The following is a 21,816-nucleotide window of genomic DNA, read 5'->3' on the forward strand; positions in this document are numbered from 1 at the left end:
TTTGATGGGAATTTCCAGAAATGATGCTGTGTTCTCTATCGGATGGTGCACAACTTCAGTTTGGGTGTTTATTGATGTTCATGATCACTTTATTAAGGTGCTGTCTTCTAGGCTTCTCCACTGCAAAATTGCTTTTTCCTTTGGAATTACTTAGTATTTTGCAGGGAGGTACATTGAAATTATGTAAATGTCCTTCCTCATCAAACTTTATTTTATCCCTGTGGACTCAGGTTTCCTGTTTTATTCAATGGTTTTAATCCATTACTATCATTTATTTTGATGTTCAAATTTGTTCCTGATGTGGACAGTGGGACATTTTTCTAGCTGGCTTCTGTGTCTTTGTAACATATCCTTGTCAATATATGAGCATTTGCATTCTTTCTGACACTACAGATCTTCCAGGCTCTTATTTTTACCTTCCCTTTCCCAGCCGTGGAATCAGCCACTTCTTTCAGGAGTTTGGCTGCTTTTAGAAGAGGATAGTATGTAGGAGCCAAGGTGGGCTTTAGGTGTGTGTGCTTATTGCTATTGGAGTATCGTTACTCCCAGGCCCTCTCAGTGGGCAGAGCTTAGGGAATGTATGTATGTATGTTTGTCTGTATACACATATTTACATCCACATTCATTTCTGTATCTATATATATTGAAAACCATGAGCTCACACTGGTATCTCCAATTCTAATGTAAACAGGGTTCATTATAATTTTCTCTCTTTCTATATTTGTACTTCCCTTTGCAGACACTGGGGATTCCATATCTTTACTTACTTAATCATACATCCTGCATGCAATCAGTCTCCTGTCTCTGTGGCCATGCCCTCCTTTGTGTGAATCCTTTCTCACCCCATGTAGGTTCTGGCAAACCTTGTTGGGTAGCCTCCATATGTGGATGTCCTCACTTTGTTCAGCCTCTGAAACCCTACATAAGGTTACTGCCCCGTGTGAATGTCCTACTCACCCTGCTAGGGTTCTCCCGCACCATGTCATGCTAACTCGCTGCGTAGACAACTTCCTTATCTTCCTCATCCAGCTGAGGCTCTGACGCTTCGTGTGTGGTAGGTCTCCTTCTGCAGATACCTCCTCGCCCCGCTTGGGTTTGACAGCCTCCCTCCAGGCCTGATGCAGTAGGTCAGACCTATGCCAGAATTCAGAGCCCCTTATGGTCTTCATAGTGCTAATCTAGAGTTTTAACTATTTGGATGCATGAAATGATGGAATATTTATTATAATAGAAGATATTACCAGTGTACATAATGCCTATGGTTCTTACATTTAAAAAGAAAAAAAAAACCTTTTTATTAAATTGTAACATATGTATTGAAAAGTGTAAAATTATAAGGGCATGTTTTGAACTATCAAAAAGTGAACACACCCATAAGATTATCACCCAGATCAAGACAAAATATTATCAGTATTTTAGGAGCCCTACTCATGACCTTTCCCAGTCATTCCTTAATCAATATTTTCAATCTAATAGAAATAAGCTGCATTCTTTAAAATTGTATGTCCAGATGAATAGCATGAAGAATAAAATAGAGCTTCAGTAAGCTCTATTTCAAAATAGCTTATTGGCTATTTTGAAAACTATTTTTGAAAAGTTAACTATAGCTGTAATATATTTTTTTGAAGTTTCATCATTCAGTTTGAGAAAGTCAGTCACTAGGGGGCAGCCTGTACTGCTTCCACTTCTTTAGAACCAGTTGTATCCTTTTGTTAGTAACTAGAATTATTTTGTATGGAAGGAAACAATGTTACTTCAAAGAAAGAAATATTTCACTATTCACAGATAGGAAGAAAATAGTTATTTTGTTCTCCTGTAATTAAATTGCAAGAACAGATTCCTTGATTAAATCACTGTCAACACCTAGGAAGCCTAGCTTTACTTCTTTTTTGTAATGCCAGCAGAGCATCCGAATTTGAATGGGTTCAAATTTGAATCCGAATTTGGAAGGTTTTTTGAGTCTAAACAAGCTTCAGATAATTTATCCATACCTTACTCTAATCTCTTCTTTCTTTCCTGTAGATTCCCCACCAAACACCCTACTAAACTTGAGCTAAACAGAAAAGAAAGCCACAGTTCAGAATGTAATAGTTAGGGCATTTTCTTCCATCCACTGATTTCATTTGGCATTGCTTAGTGGCAATTCCTTTTGGTAGCACCCTGTGAAAAATATCAGAGGAAGTGTGAAAGAGAAAAACTTGTCTTTCTTAATTTCAGTTCTTCACTACTCCTGTCCTCATGCCATTCTAGTTTTGTGGTAAATCTTTTCTAATTAGATTGATAAGCTTTCCAGTTCCTGCATGACCCTAGAATAGATGAACTCATGTTCAGATACTTTTGAACTATTTTATTTCTAGTAACATAAAGACACTGTGTCTGTCTTCCTCCCTGCCCTACACTCCCACCGTGTCACATAGCATGGTTTCATTTCTTATTCTCCAGAACTTTTTACCATAATCTAATGTTATTTCTTCCTCTCTGTAGATAGAGATATCGGCATATACCAGTATTATGACAAAAAAGATCCACCAGGTAAAGTATCTATTCTACTCAACTAATTTTTGTAAACTAAATATTCTAACCTGTATAATTCTGACCATTAAAAACTGTTTTTATGAGCTTTAGATAAATTCTAGAATTTCAAGAAAAGTCACTTTAGTTCCTTATAAAAATGCTGAGGTTGATATCTATTCTATATAAAATAAAGCAATATTGAGAAAATGCTGTAGAAGAACATGAAAGTTTTCATTTTACTGCTGATCAGACTGATAACTGGACAGTCTATTCACGTTTATTTATCAGTGTCCCAGTAGAGGGCATTGTTAATGCATGGGTCCCACTGATGCTGGCCTTCTGGATCCTCACCTGATATCTGAAATAGGCATTTCTGAGTGAATGATCAATTTTCTTTATCTGATTAATCCTGTTAATCCCAGAAGTTTCATGATGGGCCAAAAGGTCTTTCTAGCTAGAGTTACTTCCTGTTTTGGTCTCTGTTGAAGTGGGGCTGTATGGGCATCCTGTGTGCTTAGCTTGGTGGTTAATAGGCTGACTTCATGGTTCTGATGACAGACTGAAATAGCGTCTGTTCTGGGCTCTGTTGCAGTTTCCTTCCCTATCTGATGAGATTGCAAGCTCAGGATATTGGCCCACCTGTTGTGCTACATAAGCCCTTTCACTACAAATTTTAGGAAATAACCTCTGTGAGATGAAAACATCTAAATTACGGGATTTTTTTCAACTGCCTTTAAAAAAGTTTAGCATAATTTACTAATCTCAATAATGTGTGTCATGATACATTATGTATGTGATTATAAAAATACACAATGTATTATAATAAAATAATTTCCACTTTTCCCCCCTTCTTTCCAACTCTCCTCCAACACAATATCAGCGGCAGAGCATGGTAACTTAGAAGAAAAGCAGAAGTTGGCAGAATGTAAGCTTGCTTTATATTTGTTTGGAATTACTATAAAATCGAAATTTTAACATCTCTGAAGATTCAGTTTAGAAAAAATATTTTAAGCTTTCTGCACAAGTAGGAAATGTCATTCCTTCTAAATTTCTTATAAATTCCTGTTGTTTAGGATATAAACATATAAGTAAGAATTACATTTTGTTAGGCAGTTCTATTAGGTTGGTGCAAAAACTGAAATTACTTTTGCACCAACCTAATAAAATTTAGACCATTGAAATCTCTATCAAGTTTTTAAATGCTTATATAATCATAAGCTTTCTTAATGATCCATATTTATATTATTTAATATATTTAAAATAAGTATATCATGCTTACATTCTGATAGCATTTTATTTGTACTATGCTTAAATTATTGTTTTACCCATTTTAAGAAAATAAGATTTGTAATTATTAGTATTAGCATTTTATTCTCTCTAGTCTTTTCTGTTCTAAAATATAAGTATGGTATATATGTAATATCGATACAATCAAATAGGGTTTAATGACTTAAATATAATTTACGTTTTGTTTGGAATATAGGTGGAGCTGAAAATCCTATTTGTTCTCTTTAAAATGGTTAGGCTGACATTTAACTTTTAAAAAGACTGTATTAGTAGCTGTAACATAGATTTTAAAATTTGCACATATGCTCTACACATCATAAATTATGTTTATAAAGTGAAATGAAATAAGATGTATAGCAATTCTACTGTAAAATTTTAATGTCTGGATATAAAATATATTATGTGTATACAAATGTACAACTCTTATTTAAATTACTATTTAGGATAATTCAAAAATGAATTCATTTTTGTGATGAAGTAGGTATTATAATCAATTTAACATTTTGTTCATTCTTTTAAACAAAACTATTTTTAGTTAGACTTAAGCTAACATTGAGACTGTACTGAATAATTTTATCTTTTAAATAAATGTATTTAAAACACAACAATGGCTTATCATTGAATTGTGGTATAGATTTTAAAAAGAATTATTTTAAATAAAACACTATTAGTGCCTAATTTTTTGGATGTCCCTCAATTTTTTCTTTCGTTTTAGTATGTGATGCTTTGATGCTTAATTTAAAATTCATTTTCCTGAATGAATTTTTTGTATTTTACTTCTTTCGTCACTATATTCATTTACTCATTAGGCATCTTCAGGTCTGAGAAGGCTACTTGCAGAATTTGGAATTTTTTTTGGATTGAACATTTAATTGTTTGTGTGAAAATGTTATTTCTGTGGTAAAGACTGGATCACTTACCATTAGGTACTAGATTCACAGGCCTTAGAAACTTTCCCAGGGATTCTCTCTGTGCCTTGCTGGTTGTCATCATAAAATTATGATCAGGGAGATTGTTTTGTGGTAAAAATTCTGTTCCTATGACAAAGTCTTTCAAAAGGCTGTTGTTTGATGATGGAAATGAAGCCCACTTCCTCACAATTAAGGAGGTGTTTTATTTTAATCTTCCTAAGGCACACTGCTAAGCAGTTTTCTTTTAAAATCATGTTTAACTAACTGCATACATGTTTTATTTGCCAGCACGAGATTATCCTTGGACGCTCAAAAATAGACGCCCAGAAAAACTTCGAGACTCGCTCAAGGAGTTGGAGGTATCTTTCCAAAAGTTTCAAAACTGGCAACAAACAAATCTGTTTTAAAACGTCTTTCAACAACTTTAATTTTCATAAAGGATCAACTCTCCTGGTGATGATAGCTTTGCTTTTGTCCAGTGAGGAGTTCCAAAACAGTCGCATCTTTGTGTGGCATGCTGATCTTTTTTCTGCTTGCAAATCAGAAGCACTTTAACTGATAACAACAATGAGTATAGCCAACTGCACTCTCTCTTTCTCTGTTTCTTTCAGGAGCTGATGCAAAATAGTCAGTGTGTGCTGAGCAAATGGAAGAACAAATATATCTGTCAGGTAAAATGATTTGACGTGCTTTTGCAGTGTTTAACCAATGGAGCTGAAAACTATGCAGTAATTGGTATTCTCATGTTATGATAGGTAATGGACAAAAACTTTTTAGGAGTAGATATTTCATAGTTTGAATTCTAGTCTTACTAGAACTAACATTAGACAGATTGACACAAGCTACCGGGCTACCTCATTAATCAGTATAGTTGTTCTGACACACTATAAACACTAATAAAAATCTTTTCAGGTAGTATTTTTTGTTTGGATTTGTCTGAATGTTGTATTAGATATTTACTGGTATAGATTTAATCATATTTTTGAATGAAGATAAAACCATAGGACAAAAGGTCTTTAGCATAACACTCTAGTAAGCATTTGTGAATGCTATGCTTATGGAAATCAATAAGCAGACTAGAGTTAGACCTAAGATAACAAAACATTTGCTCTTACTTTTTGAATCCTCTAAGCTACACTGTTTAATATGGTAGCCACTAGTCACCGGTGGCTATTTAAATGTAAAGCTAAACTAATTAAATTAAAAAATCAGTTCATCAGTTGCACTACCCACATTTTAAGTGCTCAATAGCCACCCGTTATCATATGGACAATATTGCTACAAAACATTTCTGTCACAGAAAGCTCTGTTGGACAGCACTAGTAGGGCCTACACAGGGAAGTACGTGTTGAATCAGTCTATATTCAGGACATAATCATAATAATTAGTGTCCATTGATCACAAAATAATGGACAAATGCCTCAGCTTTGCTGATAGGCTTTAAAAGTACTATTTGCCTGGAAAAATGTTACTTGCCTTTGATAAAAAAGAATCATTAGTCATATTCCACTCATACATGTTACATCATGTATTGAAGTTATATCAATACTACTATTAGGTTGGTGCAAAAGTAATTGTGGCTTAAAAGGTTAAAAATAATTGCAAATAATTTGCACCAACATAATAATAATTATAACTGTTTCATGGAATTGAATATCCTATATCAATTTAAATTCTTGCTTGTTAACAGTGTTATTTATTTTAGGTCTAACTACTGTTGTTTGCAGCTTAGGCCCATGGCTCTATCCATAAATCTACAACATTGAATTTGTCATAATTAGGAACATAACCTACTACTTGAGTATAGACTATCATTTTAATGGACTCTATATTTTCCTCATTTTTTGTTTAAACTAGTCTACCTTTACTTATAAAGATAACTAGTTACCTATTTAATTGGCATAAGTTATTACTTTCCAGAGATTGTTTACAAGGCTGAATCAATATTTCTGAATGATAATACTTCTTAAATTTGATTTAGGATACTACTCAAAAGGACGGGATTATGTAAAAAGTCATATAATTTGTTTTCATAAAAATTTTAATCAGACTTTAAAACTTGAATACAGAATATGCTCTAGAAAGCTTTAAACTTAGTACACCTCAAATTGTACTTCTCAATTACATTACTCACCTTAAAAACAAGCTCAAAATTATTTGACTGGAGGGCATGCCTACAACCTATAGTATGAGGTGTGTCTGATGGCCTCCACCCTTACCATCAGACGGGGTAAGTTGGAACATGTCAGACATCTTAAAATATGCAGTGGAACATCCCAATAGGCAATCCTTTTCAAACAGACTTTATTGAATTTTAATTTAATAAGCAAGTTTGTGTGTATGTATGTGTGGGTGAGTATGGAGAGGGATATCCCTCACTATTGAATTTATTCAATGCAGAAAAGGAATTTGCATGATAAAACATATACAAAACTACTTTTGTAATTTACTTTGACCTCACAATACTGGTTGATTAGATGTTCTTAAAATAGATCTTTTACTACCAGCACATTCTTGATGTGATATATTTTAACAGGAGAACTAGACCTCCACCCTGCCCACAGGTCCGGGTTATTCCCCATGTCTTTAGGGCCTTTGAGAAACTTCTTGACATTATCCATTCACTTCCTCAGTTTCTAAGTAAGACTGTTAGCTAGGTCTAAAATATTTGTATGTCTGTTTTTGTGGTGGTCTCTATTATTACAGTAAATTAAAAATAAAAATGTGTTGCTCAATCTAAATGTTTAGAAGGATCCCCTTAACCTTTTCTTAGTTGCAAAATAAGTAAACCACCTCCACAAGCTCCTTAAGGTCCCTCTTTCGTGCATCACCCAATATGGTGCCTCCAAAGATGACATGCCTAAATTTCTACTAGCAATTGACCCCTAAAATGGTAGCAGTTGACTACAACATAATGTTTTCTAACTCTTAGAATAGGGGTGAAAAAGATTCCTCAGTTTCCTGGTGCTAATATACGTAGTTGAATTCTCAGCCTTTGACTGTGGCCTCTTCTCAACTAATATAAATATTTTACCACCATCCACTCCCATGGCCAATTTAGGATTTATGGAATTTATGTTGATTGTCTTCTTCTTAAGGGATTCTTATTTCTCCAAAAAGTCAAATTGTTTAGAAACTAGCATGGCAGGTACATCAACATAAAGGATTTCAGAGGATACAATCTGAGCTTGGATTGGATACAATCAGAGAACATTCCCTCTGTTGAATAAAGAGTTTTTATAGGTTGCCATCGTTACCAGACCTTAGTTCATATTGTTGATCCAATGACCTATAAATTGTATCATTTTAAAAATAATTCCCTCCACTTGTAAATTCAGAACAGTTTATAAATCAAGACTTACCTATACATATGTTCCATATGAAAATTGTCTTTTGAAGTCAGTTTTCCAGAGTATGCCTATTCCTAGTTTAAAAATGCATTAAAAGTGTGAGACATAACTTACAGAGTTTTAGTTTTACTAGCTATCAAATATTTCCTATATTTTTGGTCTCCTAAAATGATTTCATTATGAGAAAGTGTTTAATAATTTCTTGCTTTGAATTTCTTAAACCATTTACAAACTATTCTTAGGGAATAATAGTTTCAGCACCAAGACACTATTAAATTGTATACCACTATGGTGGAATTTTTAAATTTCTTAAATTATTGTGATTTAAGTCACATTCATATTTCCAGACTATTGCATAATTAGTTAAAAGCAATATTATTATTAATTAGATGTAACTTCACATATACTGATATTAGATTTAATTATTTGAATCATATGTGTACATTTAGCTATGAAAGTATATAATATACTCAGCTGTATCCTGATTTCTTTTTTATAACAATTTCACATTTCCAGGTACAATTTTAAAATGTCAAGAAAAGACAGTTTCCTTTTTTAATTCTTGTAATGAATTACTTGACAGCCTGTGTAAAAATATAAATTATTTTCCAAGCCTATCACAGATAAATCGTGACCTTAAGAAACTCATTTTATCATAACTTCCTGAATTGTAGAATGGATCATTACCTGATCCTTCCTTTCATCAAATTGTGTGAAAATCAATTTGATTTCCTCATAAAATAATCATTGACAAACTATGGTTTTAAGTCACAACTATTAATAATAGTATATTATTTATACAAAACTGATCACATGTTATTTATTGACTGCCAACATTGTGGGAGGCACCAAGGAAGTGTAAGGTGTGGGCTGAGTCACAAGCATAATCTATTCAAGGAAAAGGTGAAATTCAAGGAAAACATGAAATCACTAGGAAATTAATGAGTGCTAAGTTGTATGACACTGAATAAAAAGATAGTAAGAGTGTAGAGAAAGCGTAGCGATTAGCCTGGCAGAGGGTTGTAGGATAAAACATGAACACCACAGGCAGTTTGTATAAAAAACAAATGATATGGGGTACATATTTTCTGAAAACACCAAACTAGGGAGTTTCTGGACTTGAAGATGATAAGCACAAATTCATAGTAGAAGTGAGGTGGCTAGATGAAAATAAGGGGATTAAGTGAGAGTCTGTATCTGGAATGTGAGATCTTCCTCACTGCAACAGTTAGGCCAATGTCTCTATGTAACTCATTTATAGGACACTTCTCTAAAAAAATCAACTGATTCTTCCAGAGCAGAACCTATAGATACTGATATATTTGGTAGTTCCCTTTGAAAACGGGAATGTGCCAACGAATCTCCTTGTAGTGAAGCCTAAGTTAACAGGCCTGTTGATGCACACTGAGCTGCCCGTCAATTTTCAGAGGCTTACTTTTAAATATAACCACCGAGCCAGAGATCACAATACTTTCGAGGAAACTCTTCATCTGTAAATTGGAGGCCTGTGAGTCTGAGGATAAAACAAATAGAAAATAAAAAGAATCAAGGACAATGCAATAAACAATTTAAATTCAGAGAATTAAAATTAATCCCCACAGAGAAATAAGAGAAGCTGTTGCATCCTTGAAAAGGAAGGAATTCTATTTTTAAAAAAGGAGTAATCAGGGAAAAGGAAAGGATCTCTTGGGAATTATGAATAGACAGAATAAGAAAAATGAATGAAAGAATTGAAAGATAAAGGTGAAATATCCCTATAAAACAGAACAAGTTCACTACTTGTTCTAGTAATGAACAAGAGGCAATAGACAATAAGAAAATTAGTATCAGGACAGATATCTAACTAATAATAGAAAATAGAAGGAAAGAAACAAAAAAATAAAAGAAGAAAATTTCCCAGAGCCAGAGGATGTTTGTTTCCAATTTGAAAGGATCCAATTATTGAAAAAAAGCCAATATCAAAGCATATTTTATAAATTTTAGAAAACCAAAGATAAAGAGAATATCCCCAAAGCTTTTAAAGTAAAAAAGAAAAACAAGATACATACAAAGGAAGGAATCAGACATACACCAGACTTCTCAATAGCAACACAAGGAGCAAGAAGACAGTAGAATGAAGTCTTCAAAATTCTGAAGGAAAATGATTTTTAGTTTAGAATTTTATATGTAGAATTCTAACCTGCCATTCAGACAAGGATATTTTCAGACTTGTTTGCTCTCAACAAAATTTGCCTGCAATACACTTTGCTCAAGAAGTTACTGGAAGATGTTCTGCCCTAAGCAACACAGTAAACAAAGAAACAAAATTAGGATCCAGGAGAGTCAGAGGATCTTCCATAGGAAAGAAGTGAAGAGAAATCTTAGAATGATAACTGTGTTTTAGGCCTAGAGAGGAGAAAGTCCAAATTAGGTCAAGGGACAGATGGTTCTACTAGGGATATTGGAGGGAGGGAAGAAAAGGAGCTGATGGTTCAGATATCTGATCTGATATAGTAGAATTAATATAATAATATTAATTAAAACAATCATTGTTATTACTATTATTGCTATAATTATCAATAATGATTATTAATAAAAGTTAAGAAAAGACATAAGAAAATTAAACTTTGATCCATGATAATAGGAAATCAGTAAGTAATGATTAATCAAGAGATAACATATATGGAAGACATCGCTAGTTGCTTGACCAATATCCATTTTTCTTTATGAACAGACCCTGATGTTCAGAGTGGCAATATGACCAATTTAAAGTACTCAGCTTCCCTGTTCCCCTTGAAGCTGGAGGTGGCTCTCTGAAGCAGTTCTAGCCAAAATAAGCAGAGGCTACTAGTAAGACTTACAAGAAAGCTTATTAAAGGAGCCACACTCACCTGGGTCGAGCCCTTTCAGCTTCTGCTCTGCCTTCCTTCAGTCCATCTGAGATATGCCAAAAGGGGCCCAGGGCCTGCTTTTGATCATTCTTTTACCCAAGGCATGTATAGATTTAATGCCTACAATATGCCAAACAGTATTCTTGGTGCTGGTGATACTAGTGAATAAAACAGACAAAAATGATCAATCTCCTTGTTCTCCTATAACTTACATTCTAATAAGGGAGACAGTCAAGGAAAGATTGATAGCTAGAATTCAGAGTATGTAAGAAAGTGAAAACTGTTAGAAGAAGTAAAGCAAGAAAGATGAATGGGTGGGGCAGGATGGGCTTGATATTTGGTGACAAGGAAAGGCCTCACTGAAATATCATGTGAGTAAGACATGAAGGAGCAAGCTATGGAAGCTATCTGAGAAGAGGGTTCAGGTAGAGGAAATGGCGGTACAAAGGCCGAGACGGGAATATACCTGGCATGTTTGAAGAACAGCAAAGAATCAATATGACTGGAGAAGAGTGAGCAAGGAGAAGAGTAGTAGGAATTGAGATCAGAGAGGAAATGAGACACTAATTATATAGGGCCTTGTAGGTCCCTGAAAGGACTTGCCTTTAACTCTAAGTGAGATGGGAAACCCTTGAAGGGTTTTGAGCAGAGGAGGAACTTGATCTGACTTACTTTGTAGTTGGATCACTTTGGCTGTTGTAGGAACAGCTTGAAGCAATGAAGATCAAATCAGGAAGATCAGCTAGAAGGCCATTTCCATAGTTCAGATGAGTCATAATGATGACTTGGACTGGATGGGAGTGGTTAAATGGTGAGAAGTGGCCAGATTCTGAGTATATTTTGAATTTTGAGCCATCAGAATTTGGTAATGGATGTAATGTGGGGTATAGAAGAAATTTCTGAGCAACTACAAGAATGGAGTTGCCATTTACTGAGATGGCAAATGGTGAAGAGACATTTTCTGAGGGAAATATTAGGAATTCAGTTTTGGACATCAGTGTTTGAAATATCCATTTGCTATTCAAGTGGAGAAATCAAATAGACAGTTGATTATAGGAATCTGTAGTCCTGTAGAGAAAGGTCTGGGCTAGAGAGAGAAATCTGGAAGGCAGCCACACAGAGGTATTAAAGCCAAGAGATTGCTAATGATCACCAAGGCAGTGAGTGTAGACAGTGTAGAAGGGCTGATCCATGGGGTCTTCCAGCATTTGAGGATTGGAGAGATGGAGAAAGGAGACTAAGAAGGAGTAGCTGAAGAGGTCGAGTCCACTGAAGGGAGTATGGTGTCTGGGAAACTAGATTTCAAGAATAAAGTCAAGTGTTACTGGTATCTGAGATACTAGTAACACAATGCCTGAAATTGAACGTTGGTTGGAGTAGCACAGAGAACATGGGTGACCTGGGTAAGAGCAGTTTCAGTAGATGGTATGGGCAGAAGCCTGGTTGGAACATATGTAAGAGATAATGGGAGGAGAGAAATTAGGGGTTTACAACATAAGAAAGAGTTATGTTATAAAGGAAAATGGAATAATAAGGCAGGAGGGAGAGGTGGGGTCAAAAGAGGTTTTTATTTCTTTTTTAGGTGGGAGAAAAATATCTATTTCTGTATGCTAATGGGAGTGATCCAGTAGAGGGAAAAATTGATAACAGGAAAGAGGACAATTAATTGCTGGAGTAATGTTGACAAAAAGCCCCTTAATAAAGGGAGAGGGGATGGAAAGTGGGTGCCTGGTACCTGATGGTATCATGGAGCTGTCTTACTAGCGATGGACTGCCTAACTCCAGATTTTTTGTTTTCTGAGGAAAAACAAACTCCTGTTCATTTAAGTAATGATTTTTGCTTTTGGTTTCTATTACATGTACCCGAATGCAATTCTAAATGACACAACATATTTAGAAATGTGGCAGTAGAACCAGAAGAAACTTTTGAGATGAAAATGGTTACATTTGACAATGGGGTGAGTCTGTGTGGGATGAGGCAGTAAACAGCTGTTTTAATTTCAAGTATTTGACATTTTAACAATTTATACATGTATTTCTTTAATTGAAATCTTTTCAAAACATGGTAAACAGATGTCAAGATGGTACTAGGAATGCAAGGGATTTATAGGGGAGATGTGGAACATAAAGGGGAAGGGAGCAGGAATAGGTGGGGAGAGCTGTTTCACTTTGATGCGAGTCTGAGCCCTGTGAAAGGAGAAGGAAGGAAAGAGGATTGGATATGAAGAGCCTCGGCACAGTATGGTGCTGAGAAAGTTTCAGCCAGGCCCAATGGGGAACTCCTCAGCCAAATTTGCCCATTAGAGGAGTCTCCTGTTGGACTAGTTTCCTGTTGGACTAATATCCCACTGTGCTCAGTAATTGTCTAGTCACCACCTGGGGAAAGTGTGGCCTTTGTCAGTCAGCTATGTTCCTTCCCAGCCTCCATTCCTCCTGGAGGAGCTCTGAGTGGTGCATGTCCATGGTCATCACACACTATATGCACACACAAAATGCTGTACGTGAGCAATCTTAATGTTCAGCTAGGCAGTTTAATATTGTGCCCTGATAATTACTCTTTCTTAAACAAAAAATTCATGCCTTTACAGGAAAAGTAGAAAGTTTACATTGTATCTTGATGACCTCAGTCCAAAGTTTGATGACCTGTGATGAGTGATGCATTAATTATTTACTCTTAAAAATACAGTAAAATATGAACCCAGTTTTAGAACATGGTTATAACACTACGATAATTTTAATCTTCGTCATAATAATGTATCTTTGTATCATCAATCAACACTTCCTTCCTGCTTTTTTCTTAAATGGTTCTTCTCTTTTATGAATTGTTTTTATTTTAACATGTTTCTTTAAAGAAGCTCATAATTCCCTGCCTCTGCTCCTGGCATTTGTGTCTAATAATGTTTTGGAAACTTCAAGGTATGTTGCCCCCAAAGAAAGCCAGTACAGGAATATGAATTTCCTTCATATATTCAGTTATAATTAATAGTAAATATGTGTAAAGCTAAATGAATTCAAATCTAAATAATCAAGTTGCTCTCATGTTGATTTTTACATGTATTCTACAGAGTAGAAACAAACACATGCCAAACATTTATCTGCTTTTTAAAGAGAAAGTAAAATTTCACCTCTATAGCTAGCTAATGAGAAACTTTTAATGTATTATCTTTGAATACTTATACAGAATTTTTATACAAAGCCTTACTTATTGCATGACTTATTTCAAATTTAGAACTTTGTATTAGAGAGACACAAGTTGGAATGTGCAAGTTAGAAATGTACATAGAAACTAAGCATCTAAGGTTGGGTGTGAGAACTCAGTACCTTTACATTCATGATATTTGAGAACATTATGTTATATAAGGTATGCTGATGTAGCTGATAGAGAAAACACATCAAGTGCTTTGCCAAATTATAATTTTTGCCCTAAAGTTAAAAATAAAGTAAAACTATTAGGTTAGCATTACTTAAGTGACTATGAAATGAAAGGCAGTTAAAACTATGCTTCTCATAAAATAGTGTTGTATATAAAATAGTCACAGTGGCTCATCACAGTGAAATACCTACCGTGTTTCCCTGAAAATAAGACCTAGCCGGACCATCAGCTCTAATGAGTCTTTGTTGGGTATCCGATGGACATGCGTCCTATTTGGGAGACCACCTCAGAGATAATGTGGATGCCTGATCATAGCATTGTACACCAGAAGCTAAACATTAATGAATGCCAACTGTAATTTTATATATATAATGTGATGGCTGGGTGTGAGGTCGGAGGGATAATGGATGGAGGGAGGGGGGTTCACAGTGTGAGGGATATAAATGATGAACGTCTAAAGTATTACCTTGTCTTGTACACCTGAAACTAATAAAAAAAATAAAAATAAAAAAAGAAGTACAGATTGGTAATTACAAAATAGTCATGAGGATGTAATGTACAGCATAGGGAATATAGTCAATAATATTGTAATGACTATATATTGTACCAGGTGGATACTACACTTACTGGGAGGAATCACTTCATAAATTATATAAATGTCTGCCCCCTACACTGTACACCTAAAACTAATATAAAATAATATTGAATGTCAACTGTAATTGAAAAACAAAATAAGTCTTTTTCTTTCAGCCTCTGAGTATTATTTTTTTCAAATAGCTCTAAGTTGTTGGGACATAAATACTTATTGAGTTGATTAAGTTGTTTGAATCTGTTTATTACATGTAACTACGAGTATTTCTTTTGGACAAGGCACATCATAAAGATTACTGAGCCATAAAGGGTGCCATGAACTGAGAAAGTTTAGGAACCTCTGGTCTAACCTTTGGATCTCATTGCCTCTGGCCTTGTCAGAACCCTACATGATTGTCACTTCTCTTATGTGCAACTGCACCATTTTACAATCTCACCAACAGTGCACAAGGGTTCCAATTTCCACATCTTCATCAAAACTTGTTATTTTTTGTTTTTTTGATAGTAGTTATCCTAATGGGTATAGGATGTTATCTCATGGTTTTGATTTGCATTTCTCTATTCATTAGTGATGTTGAGCATCTTTTCATATGCTTGTTGGGCTTTTGTATATTATGTTTGGAGAAATGTCTATTCAAGTCCTTTGCCTATTTTTTAATGGGGTATTTGATGTTTTGTTGTTGAGTTATAGGAGTTTTAAAAAATATATTCTAGTTATGAAACTATTCTCAGATATGTGATTTGCAAATATTTTCTCCCATTCTGTAGGATGCCTTTTCACTCTGTTGATTATGTCCTTTGATGCACAAAAATTTTAAAGTTTGAGAGGTCCATTTGTCTATTTTTGCTTTTGTTGTCTATGCTTTTGTTGTCATATCCAAGACATTGTCAAATCCAATGTTATAAAACTTTTTTCCTATGGTTTCTTCGAGGAGTTTTATACTTTTTGGTGTAAGTGTAAGTCTTTAATCCATTTGAGTTAATTTTTGTGTATAGTGTGAGATAAGGGTTCATCTTCGTTCTTTCACATGTGGGTATTTCATTTTCCTAGCTCCATTTGCTGAAGAGACTGACCTTTCCCCATTGAGTGGTCTTGGTTCTCTTGTCAAAGATCATTTAACCATATGTGTGAGGGTTTATTTCTGGGCTCTCTATTCTGATCCATGGACCCATGTAGGTCTGTCTGTATGCCAGTACTGGACTTCTTTGATTACTGTGGTTTTATAATATGTTTTGAAATCAGGAAATGTCAGTCCTTTAACTTTGTTCATTTTCAAAATTGTTTTGGCTATTTGAGGTCCCTTGAGATTCCCAATCAACTTTTAAATAAATTCAACTCTTTTAAACAGATAACTACAAGTATTATCATCTCAGGTACCACCAGGTCTTATCCCTTTCCTTCAAAACCATATTTCTCAAAAGCATTGTTTTTATTTTTAGTCTCCATTTCCTTATTGCTCACTCAGCATTCAGTCAGCTTCAGTCTTGATTTTTCTCCTGATTATTACACTGAAAAACTTTCCACTAATTTAGCAAAACAAACAAAAAATTCCATATTACTAAATATGACAGCCTTTTTAAAAAACGGATCATTTTAGTACACAGGAGGACTTAACACTATTGGACATTCCATCTTTCTTCAATGCTTTTTTCTGCTAGTTCCCATGACACTTTGCTCTTCTAGTATTCCTTCTAGCTCTCTGGCCTTCTGTGTCTCCTTGTCAGGCCCATGATCCTTTACTCTGTCCTGGAATGTTGGAATTCCTTAAGGCCCAATTCTAAGCCCTCTCCTCTTCACTTTGAACTGCTGGGTTATCAAATTTATATTCATAGCTTTAGTGTCTTCTCTAGAGCTCAGGTCTCTCCCTTATGCTCCAATTCCATAAGTCCACCTGCCTACTTGATGTCTCCCCATGGGCACCTCAGAAATATTTCAGACCTACACAGTATCTCTAAAATGGAACTCAGAGCCCCTACCTGTTTTTCTTCCACCATTCCAATCTCAGTGAATGACTTTGCCTTGCATCCATTTGTAGAAACCAGAAACCTGGAAGTCACCTATTTATCCTTGAAAATACCTCTTCTTTACCCAACACCCCCCGCAACACACACACACATCCAGCTAGTCTCTGATCCTTGTTAATTTTGTCTTCTAAATCTTTCTCACATCAGCCAGAGGCTCTCCATCCCTTCACTCATATTTTTAATCAGAGCCACATTACTTTTTCTCTCTTTTAGAATACTTCAACACTTCCTGTTTTACCTGCTTCCATTTTTGTTCCTTATAGGTCCGTCCTCCACACTGTAGCCAAACTGATTTTTTAAAAGCAAATCTGTCACTCCCTTGCTTAAAGTAACCCTTCTATAACTCTGGAGAATAGATAAGAAACTGGAAACTGTGATTAAGTACGGCAAGGGTAAGGGAACACAGGTAGGAGGTATACAGGGCTAGGAGCCAGACTTTTTATTGTATACCTCTGTATAGTCTGCTGTTTTCTTTTGGAACTTCATGAGTGTATTATCTACTCCAAAAATCAAATCAATAAATTGAATTTTTAAAATTATTGCATCATACTATTCTTAAGATAAAGGCAAACTCAACTAACTGGTCCCAATCTACTTCCCTTTTTAACTTCATCTCTTAGTATACTCTTTCAATCTCAGTGCTCCAGCCACACTGGGCTTCTGTCAGTTCCTTATGCTCCACATGCTTTGTCTTGTTTCAAGGACTTTGCACAAATTGATTCTAGCTCTGCCTAAAATACCCTTTGGTCTCCCTTTCACTGAGGTAACACATCTTTTTTTTTAAATTTCAGACCACCAGTTACCACTTCTTAAGGGAAGCCTTCCCTGGCAAACTTTATCCCCTTTTATGTGCTGTTACAACACCATGTACTTTTTGGCACATACTGCAGTTCCGGTTTTATATTCATTGTGTGATAAGCTAATTATACTTTACCTTATCAATTTGACTGAAAATTCCAGGAGGGCAAGGATTGTTCTTGGTTCTTTGAAAGTGCAAAATTATAAACTATTTGGGAGGTGACGTTGTAAAACTCACTGCTTAATATTTTGTGACAAATTCTTATTTTTAAAGATTTTTATGATTTTATATTTCTAACTCAACAAAAAGCAGTAGTAAGAATTTAACAAAACATGACCAAAGAAATCCCTGCTATTCTTAAACCCACCATAACACTCTATGTTGATGAATTAGGAAGGTATCCCATTATATATTAAACGTGGGTGAGTGAGCGAGTACGTTTCAATTAACTCAGGAAGTTCTGTTGCCAGTCTTCAAGAGGAGGCTGTTATTATATATATAGTTTCCAAGCTCACTTTTTGGGAACATTATCAAAGATTAGTATTTCATGGACTATGCTGCAGGAAATGCTCTTTAACATTTATGCAATATTAGTATATACTACAGGGAAGGAGAAGTGGAAGATGTCAAGGGCAGCTTTTGAGTATGGTCCTAGTAAACGTGAATGGAAAAGGAGGTAAATTTAAAATGGTAGATCTGAGAAAAATTGAAGAAAGAGAATCCCAATTTAGTGGTGAATTTGAAGTCTGTGGGGTAAAGGTGAGCAGTTAAAAATAGTAATCTCAAACCAAAGGAACTGAGAAAAGTTTTAGTGACAATCTTGAGTCTCACTTTTAATGTTATAAAATTTTGTATAATGAAAATTATTCCTGATCACTGTAAAATGGCATAAAATATAAACAGATATATGGTAAAAAACAAAAAGTTTCCCCCTGCCCCAAGCTCATTCCCCTCTGCCTGGTAACCACCATCAACAGTTTGGCTTATGTCCTTCCTCCGTGCATTTATAAGCACTCATTTGTGTGTGTACACATATACACACACACACATATATATGTGTGTCCACATATATTTTATAAATAAATGACATCACTGTATGTATTGTTCTGTAACTTGCTTCACATCGCAGTATATAACACCTGTCAGTGATCTTCATCTACTTTCTGATTTTCAATAGGTGCATAGTTATCCATAGTTTGGATAAACCAGGTTTTACAATTGTTAGGAATAATCTTTTTAGTAAATAAAGAGATCGGATATAGGTGAATGATCTAATGAGGCAATCTGGTAAGAAAAAGAGTCTCAAATTTTTTTTTAATAACTGAAATTGCAGAGGAGAGGGACTCAGTACAGCTTCTTACTTGATCTTTTTATTAATAATAAGGAGACATTATTGTAGTTCATTTTCTGTGTGATTCAAGTTCTGACTTCTTAGAAACATAGTATGTGGCATAAAAGCATCTCTTATAACCATAAAATAACAAATACATTATTATTTTAAGAGCTGCTTCTTTACTTTTGAAAAGTTTTATAGAAAAATACCAAATAATACCTAAAAAGTAAAACAAAACAAAACAAAACAAAAAACCCCATAATCCCAATTTTTAAAAAATCTGTAAGGTAAGAATTTAAGTTCATGCATCTAGCTCCTGAATTTCATCTGTTTTAGGTACCTACTATCAACAGTTTGGGACATATCCCTACATTTTCTTGGGTTTGTACAGACAATTTCTATGTGCATATATGTACACACGCCACACCTGCTTTTTCCCTAATAAAATGGAATGGTGCTATTCATGTAGATCTACAGTTTTAAAAAATTTCCTCCCTACTTCAGCAGTGTATCATGGACTTGAGCACAAAATTTTTGATTAATTAAACTTATATATCTTTTATGTTATCTTCATTTGTTTTCTTGTACTAACAACATTTACGGTAACTAAACTCAGAAGCGACTGATTTATTAACTGTCATGGCAATTTATTAATTTACAGTTTGAGATATATCTGGCATCACAGACCTTGCTCATCACAGACGTTTGCTTGGGGCATTCCCACCTGATAGTGGGAATTACTCAAGAGACTAAATTATAGATAAGAAGGCTGATTGGTGAGCCGAGAATTGGAACGAAAGCAAGTAGGTGTTCTTACAGGATATTTGTATCAAGCTATGGGAGCTCTCTGACTTGCCCTGGAGCTCTTTCTGTCTTGACAACTGTCATTAGTCATCAGAGTCATCGCCCAGAACATGGTTCAGAGACATATGGAACACGCTTCTTCCAGGCTCCTGATCTGAACTGTGCACTGTCCACTTCATTTAAGATGTCTGACCAGGTCCACATTCATTACTCTTTCTGTATGTGAGAAAAGTGTTCATTAGAATTTGAGGATTCCCCAAATCTGCTTAGTGGAGATATGGAAAATACCTTTGCCTCCACCAAGTTATTTACAGGTTCTCTCTTCAAGTGAGCCTCTGTGGAAGAGGCTGACATACAGAGGCTGTGACAATCACAGCGTCTGTAGACATTGCCAGATGTTCCCTGGTGGTCAAAATCACCCTGAGTTTAAAACCACTGATTTAGAGGGAGATTGGTTTAGAGCAGCGGTGTCCAAACTTTTTTCAACGTTTTTCACCAAGGGCCATATGCGGTAAAATACACAAACAGCCGGGCCACTCACTTGAGGTGAAGTACGTGTTGCCTCACCTGGTTTATTTAAGTAAACTAAATATATGTTTGGAATTTGCTACGAGCCAATTAACAATGGATCGCGGGCCACAGTTGGCCCGCGGGCCGCAGTTTGGACACCCCTGGTTTACAGTAAAGAAAGAGCTAAAGAGAGGGAATCCCATCTATGCAGGTGGGATATTGCATAGATGTCAACTGAGAGGTAAGATTTAAGGATATTAATTCCTCAGCAGTGGGAGGAAAGAACATAGGATTTGTCCATGTCTTGGTCTCACTTTCCCACTAATTATGAAATCTTTGGTTACTTGCTTTTTACCCATCTGATAGTGAATTAGAATGAGGATTAACTTTGTTACCATTATTTTTGTAACTTGTGTACTTGTAATGTATCAGAGTTGTACTGGCATTTTATATGCATTCTAGAGATAGTGCATTTAGACGTCCTCTGTAAATTATAAAATTTTGTGCTAAAAGTACTGTGTTACCTGGCATGTCTTCCTGTTTATAGACTGGTGCAAAAGTAATTGCAGTTTTTGCAATTTTTTTTTCCAACCTCTTAAATCGCAATTACTTTTGTGCCAGTATAATACTTCTTACCACTGCTTTTATCCCTTTAGACCTTTAAAATTACTGGCAAATATAAGATTTACCTTTGTGAATTTGATCGTGGCTATAAAAATTTTCTAGGAATGATAACTTTTATGCAATTATATATATAAAACAATTACATAAATTACATATATTAAATATATATTTAGTATTTTATTAAATATATATAATAATTACGTAAATTACATATGTATTAAATCCAGCATATGTATGGATAGATACATATGCTGGTTTTAAAATTACATTATGGGTTACAATGTAGCATCACTTATGTTATAATGAGAATAAGAGAGAAAACAAGATTTCTTAAATTGAAATAGACTTAGCAGGCAAATATCCAAGCATGTGTTTATTCCATATATTGAATAACATCACATAATTCTTTGAAAAACCCCATTGTTAACACTTCTATATCCAGAAAAATACCTATTTATTTTTTGTCCTTTTGTCTCTTGCTCTAAAGTCAATTCCATATAGCAAGGCAATTAAATTTTTTTATCCTTAAGTACATTTACTTTTGTCTGTCTAATGGATTAGTCAGGCATGGTTTCCCTGTATACTCAATAAATATTTACTGAATAAAGGAATAAATTACAGAAATCATCTTCTCTTTCTCCTAGCAGGTTATCTTCTAAAATGATCAGTGACTAATCTTCATTATCAATTTCCCCATTGTAAAATTGTCTGTATTTCTGAGTTTCTCCAGACTTTAGCCCATGGTTTGGATTAGGGGGCAGGGTTGGGGAGGTGTTGGTTACCATCATGAGGCAAATTCACTAGGCCCCCAGGGGAATGGCTCTA

The 21,816-nt window shown here is 34.9% G+C and overlaps 1 protein-coding gene across 8 annotated transcripts in view; it reads left to right on the forward strand.

Moving 5' to 3' along the window:
• WDPCP (WD repeat containing planar cell polarity effector) overlaps positions 1–21,816 on the forward strand; it is a 331,844-nt gene that overhangs the window by 95,248 nt on the left and 214,780 nt on the right. For all 8 annotated transcript variants that reach the window (XM_081069092.1, XM_081069096.1, XM_081069095.1 and 5 more), the window contains exons 3-6: positions 2,485–2,532; positions 3,395–3,439; positions 5,001–5,071; positions 5,324–5,383. In XM_081069092.1, coding sequence (XP_080925218.1) covers positions 2,485–2,532; positions 3,395–3,439; positions 5,001–5,071; positions 5,324–5,383 — 224 coding nt within the window. The remainder of the gene's footprint in view (positions 1–2,484; positions 2,533–3,394; positions 3,440–5,000; positions 5,072–5,323; positions 5,384–21,816) is intronic.

The sequence above is a fragment of the Rhinolophus hipposideros genome, assembly GCF_964194185.1.
Source record: "Rhinolophus hipposideros genome assembly, chromosome: 12".
Lineage (NCBI taxonomy): Eukaryota > Metazoa > Chordata > Mammalia > Chiroptera > Rhinolophidae > Rhinolophus > Rhinolophus hipposideros.